At 45.1% G+C, this 15,588-nt stretch overlaps 1 protein-coding gene and 1 long non-coding RNA gene across 6 annotated transcripts in view; one reads left to right on the forward strand and one right to left on the reverse strand.

The window, feature by feature from the left end:
* Positions 1–7,980, forward strand: part of LOC132016048 (uncharacterized) — a 54,010-nt gene extending 46,030 nt beyond the window's left edge. For 2 of the 5 annotated variants that reach the window (XR_009403873.1, XR_009403875.1), the window contains exons 6-7: positions 3,943–4,043; positions 7,425–7,975. This is a non-coding gene — a long non-coding RNA (uncharacterized LOC132016048). Of the gene's footprint in view, positions 1–3,942; positions 4,044–7,424 lie in introns of all 5 variants that reach the window. The other 3 variants (XR_009403878.1, XR_009403879.1, XR_009403872.1) reach the window with 3 other exon arrangements.
* The window catches only part of LAMB4 (laminin subunit beta 4), a 90,529-nt gene that overhangs the window by 20,861 nt on the left and 54,080 nt on the right, over positions 1–15,588 (reverse strand). Inside the window, exons 20-26 of the mRNA XM_059397049.1 lie at positions 14,969–15,200; positions 14,359–14,516; positions 12,659–12,883; positions 11,827–12,047; positions 7,240–7,336; positions 4,209–4,584; positions 1,328–1,488 (exon numbers count right to left, since the gene is read on the reverse strand). Of these exons, the coding sequence (XP_059253032.1) occupies positions 1,328–1,488; positions 4,209–4,584; positions 7,240–7,336; positions 11,827–12,047; positions 12,659–12,883; positions 14,359–14,516; positions 14,969–15,200 (1,470 nt within the window). The remainder of the gene's footprint in view (positions 1–1,327; positions 1,489–4,208; positions 4,585–7,239; positions 7,337–11,826; positions 12,048–12,658; positions 12,884–14,358; positions 14,517–14,968; positions 15,201–15,588) is intronic.

Genomic DNA, 15,588 nt, shown 5'->3' on the forward strand with positions numbered 1-15,588 from the left:
TGAAGTATGTATTAATTAGTGTCAGTGATGACTGCCTGTACGAACCCTAACGTGACAAACCAGCCGAGTTCACCTCACGAGATGGGGCAGGAGTTGACAAATTTGTTCTGGAAAGGGCCAGAGAACAGATGATTTAGGCCTGCCGGCCGCAGCATGTCAGTCACAACTTCTCAGCCCTGGAGAGTGAGAGCGGCCACAGGCACCGGCCGGTGAACCTGTCTCCTGGTGAGACTCCCTTTATAAAAACAGGCTCTGGGTAGAAGTTGTGGGGGGACCCTAGCGTGCTGACCTGTCATGCTGAAACTGATGACAGCAGGTCACAACTGCAGAGTGTTTTCTCTGTGCCTGCACTTCCTGTCAGTTTTCTTCCTGAATCTTCACAAAACGCTGAGGTACGTGTTAGTGGGATCACTCCCGCCTTGCAAGTGAGAGACGAGGCTCTCGGGACGAAAGTTATTGGCCTGAGGTCTCACAGACAGTGAGGTAGGTGGTTTGATTCTAGAAATTATGTTCTTAGGCTCTGATCTGTATTTTCCATGTTTTTAGTAAAATACAAATTCATGAAGATAATACAGAATGATTTACTGCAAATGATAGTGTCGCAGGACTTTGAACACTAACTCCATATTTTAGGAACCAGAGGCCCAGAGTCCTGATCTTTATTCTCTATGTAGCTAGAAGCTGGGCATGAGACAACCACACCTTCCTACTGCTTGGGATGAGTTTTGGCCTTTATTTATCTGGCAAATTTTAGCCTCATTTTGTGAAGTCTAAGGCAGAAGTCACCTATTTCCTGGAGCCTTTCCCAGTAAACCCACGAAGAATTCTATTCCCCGTGCTCCATTTGGGGGTCCAAATCTTTCAGGCCGTGAACCATGTTGAAGAGGCAACCGGACAGCAAAGCTTGAATGTCCTTTCTCTGAGTGTCACTGTTTGTTCCTTTGACTCAGAGGGAAGAGCCAAGGCAGGGGGCTTTCTGAGCCTCATTGCCGTGCTCAGAGGGACAAGCTGGTTTTGGAACATCCAACTCTCAGTCCGAAGCCTGTTACACGCGACCCCTTACATGCTGTGGCACGAGGAGAGAACTCTGGGGGTCAGTACTGGCTTCCTAGCAGACACTGTTAGCTGTATTCATTATTTTCAGCACATGCTACCCAAGTTCTATCCTGTTGAGAAATATTCATGTTCAAATAATACCTTTAATGGGTGTGGTCCTAAAGTGCTCAGGCTCTGTGGCAATGAGCCCCAGGCAACTTGCTAACGGCACGCATGATGGGGCCGCCAGCAAGCGTCCATCCGTGGGGCCTCCAGGAGCGTTTTCTCTTACCCGTGATGCTTGCGCTGCGGGCATGGGAGCGCAAACCGATTTCTCTCCGGAGTTCTTCAAGTAAGAGGTCTGCTTCATTCCTCCTCCTCCCTATCCTTTCTTTCAGATCTGGAAACTCACGCACAGCTTTCATTTGCACACTTTGCTGCATGATTTGTTCCCTGGAGGGGAAATGACAGTGAATGTAGCGAAGCTTGTATTCCTGTTGATAGACCAGCGAAAAAAAATACAACACTGCCCTCATGATCAGACAACCTCATAATTAGAACCGATCTTTCTTCCCCAATGTTGTTTGACAGTTTGTCGCTCTGTTCATGGTTCCTCTCTTTCTTATCAATTCAGCTTCCGGGAATATTTTAGCACTCACTTAAAACACAATCCACATATGAGGTCTAGCAGGACAAGGGCTTTCCATTTCAACTATTTAGACTCTGTCTGTCTCCCTTTGCTTTGGGTTTGCAAAAACACTCATTCAGATACGGTTTATTTAAATCCATGAGATCCGACCTATATTCAGCTTTCAACATGGGAGTCCTCACCCAGCCTAAGGAAAGAAGCAGCTCTTTATCGAGAATAAATCTGCTCCCAGCAAGGATCCTTCTAGTGCCTCTGCTGTACAGGGTCCTTGTCATTCCCATGAGTGACGAGGAGGTTTCCTTGTTGGTGACAGTACCCAGGCCTAGGGTATGTTCCCTCGCCCCATCTTCTCCATGGTGCTAGCTCTGTCCTGCTTCAATGTGCTGGGCTCAGCACCCATTATTTTCAAGGAAATAATCAGTAATGTCCCTCATGCTAAGGAAATTTGGTGCAAATTGTGATGAGTACAGTTGAGGAAAATGACAAAATGAATCTCTGGGACTAATTTATCTTGGCAGAAATGCATTTTCTGCTCTAACTCTCCCTTCTAATCTACAGACTTTTCCTTCTGGCACCAACTGTCAGGACCATAATTCATCACGTTAATAATCATAACAATGATAGTAATTACTGTTATTAGAAATGTGACTCTTGAAGCCCAGCAATGCACCAGGCACATGCTCAGTAGTGCGTCTAATTCTCCCAAGAAATCTGTGAAATAGATTTCACAGATTGTGAAATAACTTGCCCAAGGCCACACAGCAATAGATGGATTTCAGTCACGGCATCTGTACTCATGACATCCTGCTTTCCTGTCCTCCGCCTCACTTTTTGTCGGTAATTTTCCCAGCAAGCATTTGTTACATTACTGAAGGGAGCCTGGAGAAGGTAACCTCTGCCTCCAGGGGCCCCTTGGTGGGGTGACTGCCCAGGAAGCACAGGGAGGTGGGAAGATGGAGAAGGAAACACGTGTCTTTTTCTGAGGAGGTCATGGAAGGCTTCAGGGAGGAGGCGGTGTTTTGGTGGTTGCTAAGGAGGAAGAGGAGCTCCGCAGGTGGCCTGGGAAGGGACAGACGTGCTGGTGTCTGGCAGAAGAGGCCTGGCCCTGGGACTCCTGCTCCTCTTGCTGTCTTTCTGCTCTATTCCGAGGTCCTGTGGTCTCTTTGTTTAGAATGCCCACTGCCGGCCGGCTCATTCTGCCTGACAGGACCACTTTGTCCTCCATATTCTAGAACCACAAGCCTGTGGTCCATGAACCAAAGCTCATTCTCAGACACATTTACTTGGCCTATTCGCTATTCGGTGTTTCTAAGAGCACCGTTGGATTAGCTGCGGTATTTTAAAGTGGGAGCCTTTGCATAAAAATCTGGAGGTCTGACATCTCTTAAAAAGTGGGAAGATCTGGGGACCCAAGGCTCAAATCCTGCAGGCAACAGTCTTTATGAGGCTACAGATGTGCTCGCTTTCAGCTGCCAGCCTGGCCTGGCCCTTCCTCCGAACTATGTCGGTGGACTTTTACCTTCTTTCTTGTGTAACTTTTAAGCTGTTACCATGTACCTCTGGGACTTCCTGCCTGATGAAACTGAATGGCCTTATATCGACACTGGTATTTTGTATAACATAAAACTCTGCATCTTCAAGTATTCTTTAATCCGGGACCTTTGATAGCGGGGCGGGGTGGGAGGAAGGGGATATTCTGCTACATAATCAGTCTTTCTGATTTCTTAGTAGACTATGTGCTCATAGAAGGATGGAGAACTGTATCCCGTGCACCCTGGTTTTTGCCCAGAGCAATTGGCAAATTTTTTCTGTAAAGGGTCAGATAGTAAATATTTTAGAACTGGCGGGGGGGCCTAGTCTCTGCCACAACAGCTCCACCTGCCCTTGTCCCAGGAAAGCAGCCACAGACAACAGGCACATAAGTGGGCATGGCTGTGTACCAGCAAATCCTCATTTACAAAAGAGGGTGGCCTGCGGGACTTTTGCCCGTGGTTTCCTGAGCCCTGACCCAGACCAACCAACATAATTTCCAGAAATGTTTGATGTGTGCTGTATAAATATATATAACATATAATAAAAATGACAATGCATTTTGAGGAACTTCTCACACTTGATCTATGACTTCACATTAACGTATGGGCTTTCCAAGCAACCAAAGAATTTGGGAGGATTCAGCAAATTTCCCCCTGGGTGCCTGGTTGGGGAAAAAAAAAAATCTGTATTATAAATGACCCTTTTCCCAATTTTGTGTCTTTCAGCTCTGCTGGGTTTGGGCTTTCCAAAACCAAGCTCTTAATGATGGATTGCCTTTTTGTTCTAATCGATGTCATCTGGAAAGATCCCATGAAATCCTAAGTAGGTAAGAAAGAGAAAGACCATCACAATGACCAACCTGGACACTGACTGAAAAATTATTTCCCTAACGTCCACATAGGTACATTTTGAAACTGAAGCCTTTTTAAAGCTCCATGGGAGTCAAGGCATATCAGGAACTTGCTCTCTATGGCTTGAGCACAAATCTTACCGAACAGAGTCCTGATAATCCTTGACGGTTGAGAATTCCCCCGATGAGAAAACAGGATGTTTCAGAATCCTTTCTATTTCAGACATGTTCTCTCTGAGGCCTTTGAAGTCGGCCTCGCAGACCCTCATGGGCTCTCTTTTATCTCGCATGTTAGCAGCCAGCCTCATTAACCCCTGCACCGCTTTGGAGAGGGCAGAAACCGTGTGGTCCCAGGGATCAAAGCAGCCATGACATGGCAGACAGGCAGGGAATTCCCGGCCGTGACCCCGGGCGCAGCGATCGCATCGCGGGCCGCCAACCCCCTCCCGGCAGTGGCACGTGCCCGTGTCCCGGTCACAGGTGGGCTTCTGGGCACCTTCCCTGTTGCAGTCACATGCTAAAATGAAGACAGAGGGAGCAGAGAATGTCAGTCACTTGGCCTTTTGCTTCTGGCTCAAGAACAAAGCCCACTCCTCTCCCCGGAAAGTATCCCCGATGCCCAGTTTTAAGGTGAACATTTAAAAACCGGTATAATTACAGAGACCTGGTGGTGGCCGTTACATACAGCACTCCGCTTTTCGTCCCACTAACACATCCGTTCATGGTTCCCAGATGGAGATACCAGGTGTCGTCTTTACTGTGTGAGTGTTCTTGTGTGGGTTCCTTACCTGTTCGATGAGTAACCTGGACCCAGCAGGGGATGTCACACTAGTGTCCGGGGCCACTCCCCCTGTGGGTGACTCAGGTGTGTCGGAGACCCTCTAGGAATTCTCGTGACCACACTCTGTACCAGCCTGCAGGTGCTGATGCATGCCGTTTTCCATTACATAAGGAGAACCAGTCCAGCCTCCAGAAAAGGGGGGAAATCACTCCATCATGTTTACCCAGAGAAATTGAAAACTGATGTCCATGCAAAACCCCGCAGACAGATGTTTATGGCAGCTGTATTTATAATTGCCCAAACTTGGAAACAACCAAGATGTCCTACAGTGGGCGAATGGGTAAAGAAAACTGTGGTACAAGGGATATTTTTTAAAGCTAAGAAGAAATGAGCTATCAAACCATGAGAAGACACAGAGGGACCCTAAATGCCTGCCACCTAATGAACTAAATCAATCTGAAAAGGTGAGGTACTGTAGGATTCCAACTACCGGACATTCTAGAAAAGGCAAAACCATGGAAATGAATAAAAAGATGAGTGGCTGGCATGGGCTGTGGGGAGAGGGGTGGTGAGAGAGGAACAGGTGGGGCACGGAGGATTTTTAGGGCAGTGAAAATATTCCATATGATGCCATCATGGGGGGTATGTGTCCTTACACATTTGTCCAAACCCACAGAATGGAAACTACCAAGAGTGAACCATAACGTGAACTGTGGACTTGGAGGTTATGGCGTGTGTCAACGTGGGTTCATCAGTTGTAACATGGGGGTGTTGGTAATGGGGCTGGCCGTGCATGTGTAGGGGGTGGGGATATATGGGAAATCTCTGTACCTTCCTCTCAATTTTGCTGTAAATCTAAAATTGCTCTAAAAAAAAAGTTAAAAAAAATAACAGCAACAGATGCTACATGTAATTCAGTTGAGTAGCCTTTTGATTAAGGCTGAGGACGGAGAATGGATAGAGCTATGGAAGTTAGAGCAATTTCCAGAAGGTCAGGACATCATTAGCCTGTGTCACTAGACTAACTGCAAGGAACAAGTGATTTAAAAATGCATTTTATAGCTTGAGTAAAAATCCCGATTACAAATAAAAACTGATTAACACACTAGACTCCTCAACTAGATCCCATCTGTCCAGCACATTCGCTTTGGCTCGGAGGCCTCAGCAGGAACCCCTCCAGGGCAGCACTAGGTCAAGTCACCAGCTTATTAATGGCTCTTTTCCAGGAGCGTTAGAAAAGTCTATGGCCCCAGTTGATCATTTGCAAAGTTTTCTCTATCAAAGCTGAAGGCATTTCAGAACACGAGATTATTGAAATACTAGGAGGGCACAGACGAAAGATGCTCAGACAGATTTTCCAGGAGCCAAATTCTTCCCTGGTTTTTAACGTCTCCATTCCAGATAGAAAACTAAGTGGGACTGGGGGGGAACCACTGAGGATACAGATTTGAATGGGGCAAGGAAATGAAGGCCATTTATTTTAGCCACAAAAGCACATTTAGAAAGGAATAGAGAGGAGGAAAAAGTTACCACATGTGGCTATGTAGAGGTGACTGTGGTAAGCCCACCACATTGGATATTTCTTTGGACTGACCTCTTTTGGCAGCAGACCACAGAGATTCACAAATCCACTAACCCAGATTCTCAATCTACTGTCCAATATGGTAGCTACTTAGCACCCGTAGCTGCTGAAATGTAAATGAATTGAACACATGGTTCTTTTCTTCGTCCGCACTAGCTACATCTCAAGTGCTCATCAGCTCCCAGGCCCGTGACCCCCTGCATCCCAACAGTGCCAATTGGACCATTTCCATTGCTGCAGAAAGTTCTGTCAGACGGTGCTGCTCTAAGCCCAACAATCAGTGCTAAGACATGGGGCGAAAGGCACTAGAACATGAACTCCACGAGCATAGGGGCCTTGCCTTATCTGCTCACGACCTAGTGCACCCAGGAGGCATTTTTGTGAATGTCTTAAAATAAATGAAACAGGGAATATCTGAAAGAGCCAGAATTACGAGATCCAAGTTGGGGAAACATTCCCTCTTCTTCTGGCTTCCTATGAACCATTTCCCGGCCTGCACCTCCCTCTAGAAGCTGTTTATGTCAACATGCTTCCAAATAGCAGAAAACAGGCCACAGGTCATGACCTCAGACGTCTGTTGCATTTTAGGGACTTTGAGGAACTGCAATCAGGCTTCAACACATGTAATGTAGCCAAAGGCTTGACACAAATCTTTTTATAAGGCTATAAAAAATACTGTTTTCAAAGCAAAGATTGCACATTGTGAATTTTCTATCAAATAAAGGAATTTAAAATTCAGCTGGTTCATAGCATGCCTGTGGTCAGACCAGGCGGATGGTCCTTGTGTTTTTAGAATTAGTAATACTTACGAATGCATCGCCCCAGTGGGTCACGGTAATAATCTTCCTTGCACTCACTGCAGAGTTTCCCATCATAGCCTAATTTACACGGACACTGGCCTGTAAGCTGGAAGAACAGTCATGGGTGAGGAACTGCCAAGCTTTATGATCTAAAACAAATAATGAATCTTAATATGAAATCGTTTTCCCTCCAGTGGTTTAGAACATACAGCTGTGCAAAGGCAGAGGAAGGATGATATTCCCACGGCCAGCAACTACCCTCGGCAAGACCACAGCTCAGGAGCTGATGTGTTTTGGCTTTGGGCCCCTGAATATACCGCCTGCTTCCAGCTGTTTGAGGCCAGGTGGCCCCAAGCCGGGAAACATACACAGATGTAAATGAAAACAAAACACATCACGGGAAATGGGCCACATTCTTTTCCTCTACAGTTATGGGAGTTCGTGCATGATGAACAGAGAGGCTGAAGGCCTGGATGAACATTGATCAACTGATTTGGCAAATAATGTTTCCATTATGGAATGTACAATGGAGCTTCTCCCAACTGGGCTAGTGTTTTGCTCAACAAAGCAATATTTTTTTGCAAGTGAAGCTTAATCATTTAATGATGGTTATTTTACTGTGTTTTGGGGGAGAGGGATAATCTTTTGTATACCCTCTCAATGGGATCCTTGACCAGCCCTTCTGAAAACTGGGGAGGTTAGAAAATTCACAGGAGAAAAATACAGAAGCAAATCACTATTGTCAGAGTACTTGGTTATACTTGACCAAATTTGCTTAAAGGGCAGCTCCATTGGTAGTCTGACTTATAAAATGACCAGATCTACACAGCTTCTGCCTTTCTTTAGCGTCCCCATTAGCTTCTGCTCAAATATAAGGAGTTTTGGTGAGCAGGCTATCCCTGAGACCTGACAGACTTCTGGTTGTCCTTAACTATTCGGCAATCTTTCCTCCCATGGGTGGAGAGTCTGCTCTTTTGTAACTTGTTGCTGTTGTTCTGAGCCCTGTTGCACAAAAAGGGCAGCCCCCCCTTCCCTGGGACAGTCCCTCTTCCAACTGGAGATGAACATTCCCAATTTGCATTTGCTTCTTTTCTTTGGTCTGATCACCCCTAATTCCTTCAAGTCTTTACCCCAGAATAGCAACAGTACTTCCTGATTGGCTTCCTTGGGACAGGTACTAGTTTGTCAATAGAATGTTTAAAAGGTAGGATGCAAAAGTAACAACGATGTTCCTATGGCTGTCTGACCAGTGCAGAGGACTGTAGGACAGTGACTGGCCTGACCCCGAGTGTGGCATTCCCACCGGTATAGCTGGAACGGACACTGTGTCTTTGGCAGCCTGGTCACCACGGCTGGCTCACAGAAGCGAAAATCCTCAGATGTTTTTCACACGAGCTGGTGCCAGGTTCTTACTCCTACTCTGCATTGATGCAATGGATTTTAAAAACCCAATTGCAAAACTTTTACTTTTATCCTGGTACCATTTCACACTCTTCTTTCCAGCCAACAGGAAGGGCTGTGAGGATATCTTGTCTTGTGTTCTGTCTTTATCCCAGGAGCTTACAACTTAGCCATATCTGCAAATTTGATAATATTTGGGAGGCATGTTTCCCCACCTCAATCCCAACTGTTGATGAAAATATTGGATTGCACATTTGGCTCTCGCTCTGTAATACTGCACCAAGGATGACCTCCTGTCTGACATAAAGACATTTACCAGTGGTTGTTTAAACAGCTGGGAATCTAAATATCCACCTGTCTCTCCTATACTCCTGTGAAAATGTTTCCTGATTTTAAAGAGCAGTCCTCCCCAAGGAATCCCCAATGGACCAGACAACCCCAAATACCCTTGTCATCAGGGGGTCTTCCGGTTAAACCAATGCCATCTGACTTCTAGCTTCATAGCCTTCCCTTAGCCTCCATGATTGGACTGTGGTCTTCGTTGAATCCTGCTGCAAATATGCTTCCTAAAAGGTCTACAGGGCACCTGGGTGACTCAGTTGGGTAAGCATCCAACTCTTGATCTCAGCTCAGCTCAGGTCTTGATCTGAAGGTTATGAATTCAAGCCCTATGTTTGGCTTCATACTGAGTGTGGAACCTACTTTTTAAAAAAAGGAGAAGAAGCTAAAAGGTCTAAGAACCATGCCCGATGTGGTATCATGAACATTGGGAGTCCCTCTTGAATTAGGAAGCCAAGCACTCACGTGGAGATCAATCATTTTGTTCCACGGTCAGTGGCAGCAGGTGTGAGGAGTTGGGGGTGGGGGGGGATATGAGCCAGGTATGGTCATCTGGGGCTCAGATACCATTCTCCAGTAAAAGGAACCAGGTCTCCTTAAAGAAATGGCTAATTCAGGGCACCTGGGTGGCTCAGTCATTTAAGTGTCAGACTCTGGATTTCGGCTAAAGTCATGATCACAGGGTCATGGGATCAAGGCCTGCATCAGGGCCCTGTGCTGGGCATGGAGCCTGCTTAAGATTCTCTCTCTTCCTCTCCCTCTGCCCTTCCTCCCACTTCTCTCTCTTAAAAAAGGAGGAGGAGGAAGAGGAGGAAGAGAAGGAAAGAAATGGCTTTTCCTAGGATAGTGGCAAGAAATACACCAGATGAGCTCAGAGTACCTTGTCATGCAGAAAGTGCTTTAAAAAATCCAAAACCTAATAATAATGAGGTATGTCAAAGGGACATAGGAACCCATTGAAATTACTCCCAAAGATCAGAGCTGGAATAACATGAACAGCAAAATAAAGTCACATTGGATTGTAACTTGAAGTATAGTATAAATACCCATGACTCCATGTAGATATTAAAAAATGATTAATAGATGAAGATCTGGGGGACAACAGATAAATCTCAGTGCAGAAGAATTCCAAATAATTTATGGAGCTACTCTGCCCTCAAGGAAGGAGTGTGAGACTCCCCGCTCCTCACGTGTAGATTATGCATGGTGACTTTCTTCCAAGGAGCACAGTATGGAAAGGAGGAAAGAAAGTAACTTTACAGAACAGAACCATGACAAACACTACCTTAGCCCGGTGACTGGGATTCATGTCAACAGTGCTAAGTCATGTAGATGGTGTGCAGCCTTAAGAGGATGTTATGAGAACAGCACTTTCTCTCTGTGGGCTTCTTCCTCAATCCCATAATCCAAGTCCAAACAGGAGAAAACATCAGATAAATTTGAATAGAGGGACATTTTCCAAAACCTTCCTCAAAATTGCTAAGGTCATCAAAAATAAGGAAAGCCTGAGAAATGCTACAATGAAGAAGAACCTGAAGGGATAAGATGACTAAAGGTAATGGGGTGTCCCGGATGGGGTTTGGGAACAGAAAAATGACAATAGGTGACCAACTAAGGAAATATGAGTAAATTATGGACATTAGTTAATGATACTGTGTCAATATTGGTTCATTAATTGTGACAAATCACCATACTAATGTAAGGTGTTAAAAGCAGAGGAAGGTGGGTGCGGGGTCCATCTTCTCTGTCCTATCTTCACAACTCTTCTGGAAATCTATCCTAAAATAAAACATTTATTAGGAAAAAAAAGGGCATGGAGAGGTAGGGGTGTGTGTGTGTGTGTGTATGTGTGTGTGTGTGTGTGTGTGTGTGTGTTGGAGCAGAAGGGCTGGAAAGAAGAAGAAAGAGAAAGCAAAACAGTTCTATATATGAGAACTACCTTCAAAAGTTGACTTGCCTAAGATTTGACCTTTGCATCAGCTGAACAATGGAACTGAAATTGGAGATGAGCCACGCTTCTCATTATTTTTAGTAGTTGGGAAAGGTCCAGCTTCTTAAATTAGCATTTTGATTCCAATTAAACCCTGGTCCCTGCAGTGTGGACAGACTCTAAAATTTCTTCTCATTGTTTTACCCTTCCCTCCCATCTCTATTAATGTGGCAAGTGTTTCAAAGACTGTATTTATTAAGCCAAAGACCCTGATCATGCCATGAATACTTTTTTTCCATATAGATGTTATATTTGTTTCAAAAATTCTATGCCCGTTATTTTATGGACTAAAAATCGCATGTGCAGCTAAGCAGCAATAATGGTACGTTACAGAACACAGGTTTGCTCCTAGTACACTACCCTGCATTCCTTTGAAACAACTGAGGTTGGTCTGGTAAGAAAAGAGGACATCTTATTTTCCCCATATGTAAAGTGATTGGTGAGCTGTAGGGAATGACAGTTTAATTTCTGAAAATGGAACTGCGGTTTTGCAGGCATGCATTGATTTTCATTCTGATCATCAATTCTGATTAATAACCAATTTCTTGTAGCTTCCCTATGATCATACATAGAGGGTAGGGAAAGATAAGCTGTTTGTGTTTTGCTGTGCATGAAGTCTGACTTCCCCAGTCACAGAGAGGCTTGGAGAAAAGCAAAAGAAGCCAAACTTGACCTTAAGACCCTCATTCTCTTTTTTAGTGTTTTTCATTCCTTGTAAATGCAGACTCTATCCCTCTATGAGGCCAATCCTGTCCAAAAACACTAATTAACAAGAGTATATAAAGAAGACATTATTTGCAAATTTGGAAACTATGTCTCCCCCTCCCTTCCCACTCTAGCACCCTGGAAAGTTCAAAGCATCTTGCCTGGTCACAGTGGCCGCCATGAGAGGTCCGGGGGTCACAGTCGCATGGCTGGCATCCTCTGCCGGGGACGAGATTCCAGTGTCCATCGGCACAACGGTCACAGGCCCGGCCCATGACGTTGGGCAGACAAGGGCACGTGCCAGTGTCAGGGTCACAGAGGCAAGCTCCCCGACCAGGGGGACACTTGGCAGGATTCACCCCAGAAGGATGGCAGGAGCACCCTGAGGGAACAGAGCCATTGCTGCAGGTAAACTCAGGGACAACACCGGCATTCAACAAACATACAGACACTGTATGTATCGTTTCTCAGAAGGGCTCACGGAGGAGGCACCTCACTATGTTTCAGGCCTACCAAAGAATCTAAGTAGGTTAAACCCATTCAGCACTTCTGATCGTCCCACATAGCGATTTCATGTGGTTCTGCTGACTGTATTCTGAGAGCTCGCAATTAGGATGACTGAAAACCTTGCTTTTCTGCCTGCCATTCACGATCTGAAAACAGTTCACTACGTTGACTGCAGTCAACTGAAATAGTTAATATCTTCTAAAAACTTCTGCCACCCCCCTTTTTTTTAATATTATAGACTCAACCCCTGGCCCTCTTCTGCCTCAGTGGTTCCCAAACTGCTACATTAAAGACACTGGATGAACTTGGTCCCAGTACCGATTCTGGGAAATTCTGCTCAGTGGGTCGAAGGTATAGTCTAGGAATCGGTCTGTTAATGTCCCAGCCCTGTCCCCAGGTGATCCCGGCACATGCATGGAGGACCTTGCTCTGCTGCCATGTTCCCAGCCCCCAATCCACCCTCCCTGGGAAGCCGGGCACACTTACTCCGGCAGGTCTGATTGATGGCCGATCCAAAGTGACCTGGTTTGCAGAACTGGCAGTGGGGCCCCTGCGTGTTGTGCAAACACTTCAGGCACTCCCCCGTCAGCTGGCTGCAGGACTCAGGGTCCGTCACGTCGGTGTTGTTGTTGCAGGCACACGGTTGGCAAGGTGCTCCCGAAATTCTGGGATTTCCGTAGAAACCCGCAGAGCACTCTCCACACTGCTTACCTGAAAAGAAGGGAGAGGAAATGGGAATGACATGAGAAGCGTGTGTGTCTCTGTGTGTGTGTGTGTGGGGGATGGGTGTAGGGGAGCAGGGTGGAGACGGGCACAGAGAATAATTAGGCTCTTCAAGGGATAATGAGATGTCACAGGTTGGGGACGTAGAAGGAAAAATGTTCGGAATTAAAACATTCATTTTAATTTATTATCCAGTCAGAGAATACAATGATTATTCAGAACTAAAAAGTCCTTGGTGAGGAACACATTCTAGTCCTTATATAAGAAACTAGAGTATTAGGCACAGGATCCCTGGATCTTTCTATAACAGGGGTTACTCAAGTGTCTCAGGACCCAAAGCCAATCTCACCTTGTGTTCTCTCTGGGGTACCCCCACCCCCACCTACTTCTGGAGATGAAGCAGCAGCACCTGAGATGGGGTCTAGCAGTGTAGATGGTGACTGTGGTTTTCGTGATGTGTGCACACTGGAGGGTGTTTTTATCAAGCACTGGGTGGAGAAAATATCCCTTTCCTCCTTTACCTGCTACCTTTCCAACCACCAGGGAACTGTAGTCAGTTAGGTGCCCAAATTGTGGGTCTACCCACCCCCCCATTTTGGTTCATTCTATTTAGGAATGCTCTCATCAGCCAATCCTGGTCTCCGTTCTGAAACACTGACCAACCAAGCCAGAGTGGACATAGACAAGAAACTACACGGGAAGAGGTCAAAATGAAGTAGAGACATAGGTAGCAAAAAGAAACCAAAAACCAAAAACCAAACCAAAACAAAAAAAAACTAGCCACATCATTTATTACCATGATGGTAACTATCGTTGGAGAAAATAGCAGCACCATATTCCCAAACTATGATTAAATCAAGTAGGTTTCATGTTTTTTCCCTGTTTGCCTTATATGTTTACACTCATGCTTAAACTCCTCAAAATAAAAGTTTTGGTAGAGGGACAGACACAAATACTGAATTGACTTATATGGTGTCTATATGAGGCCCAAATCAGTGCTTCAAGATCTGAAAAAAATAAATCATATTCGTGAAATATCAGTCAAATTGACTGGTTGGGATTACATAAAGTATTTGATTAAAATTTTTTATGTTTTAATTGCTTACATTATATGTTATATGAGACATATATATTACTTAATCACCCATGTATCTTACTTAACATGTGATGGTTTTATTTTAAATAAATCTATTTGATTTAAACTCATTTGGTCAGTTAATGTTCCAGAATGTTATTTAAAAAAAAAAATTAAAGCTTGGAGGAATGAGCTTTTCATTGTTTGTTTCTGAATCCTTCAAATCCTTTGTTCAGTAAAGCAGCAAGATACCAGATTGTGTCTTCTTACCATTAACATATTCAGGACCACTCAGTTGTTCAAAGCAGATAAATTATGAACATGGGATCTGTTTTTAGGTAGCATTATGGGATAGAAGCAAAAAGGCAACATGAACTAGACTACATACCTACATAACCCTGAAGACAATTGCAGATCACATCTGAGCTCCAAGGATGCTGATAACAGGAATGGGCAAAATACTGGCTACTCGAGGGAACGTCTGGACATCGGCAAGGACGGCAGGACTGTCCCGAAGGAGGATTCCCATAGTAACCATCGATGCATCTGGAAGACAATTGCTTTTTACCAAACGTTCCTGGAGAAAGCTCACATTAGCCAGTGTGGATTTGTTATGCTCGAGGACAGTGCAACTCCCAAAACTGTATTTTAGAAGATGCTTCTTGCTTCCGTGAAGGGATTTTTTTGCTTTACATTGAAAGTCCCAAGATGTACAGTCATTAAACTCAATATAGTAGCAGTGAATGTACATGTTATACTTTAGAGACATAAAAAACAAGGTGCCAGACCAATAAATGCCTGTTTGTTAATTTAATCAGACATGGTCTGGCTCATCACAAGATCTTGAAGGACATCAGGAATGACGCTCTACCTTCCCCCACTCCCTATAGCAATCGTCTACACTTAAATACCGTTGAGTCTCTACCCAGTGGTCCTTCAGAGGGTGTTGTGACATCGGAACAAAAGAAACAAAATTAAAGTACATGTGAATTTCCTACCTTTCACAGTTTCTTCCAGTTGTAAACCCTCCACAATTGAAGCACGAGCCTGTTTCGGGATCACAAAGTTCTGCGAATCCATTACAAAGGCAAGGGCGGCAGCTGGGGAACCCAAAGTAGCCTTCCAGGCACCGGTCACAACGGCGGCCGGCCACCTCCCCCTGGCAGGAGCACTGTCCCGTTATTTGGTCACATATAGGGCTCTTTGAGCCTTGCGGATGACAGTGACATGCTAGACAAAGAAAGAGGACATGTTGAGTGGGGGCAGGTGGTGTGCTGGGGGAATGAGCGACGATCCTGATTTTGTAAACTTGAACTCACTGTCACATCCCGATCAGGCACATAAGGTGAGTCCGAGAGCCGGGCGTGCACCCTCCCAGTACCGGGTCAGTGTTTGTCAAATGATTCCCTGAGTCATCCAGGGAACCGTACGCTGTGAGCCACTGGGGTTTCTAAGCACTGTTTCTACACCGGACCTCAACAAAGAGCGTGTTCTTAAGGACTCAAACTTCCACTCATCAACTCAAACTTCAAGATTCTAAAGAATATAAAAACCCTTCTCAAGGTGGTTGGATCTTTCCTTTTCCTAGGTGAGGTCATAGAGGCTCAATCCTTTTCTA

The sequence above is a fragment of the Mustela nigripes genome, chromosome 4, assembly GCF_022355385.1.
Source record: "Mustela nigripes isolate SB6536 chromosome 4, MUSNIG.SB6536, whole genome shotgun sequence".
NCBI lineage: Eukaryota > Metazoa > Chordata > Mammalia > Carnivora > Mustelidae > Mustela > Mustela nigripes.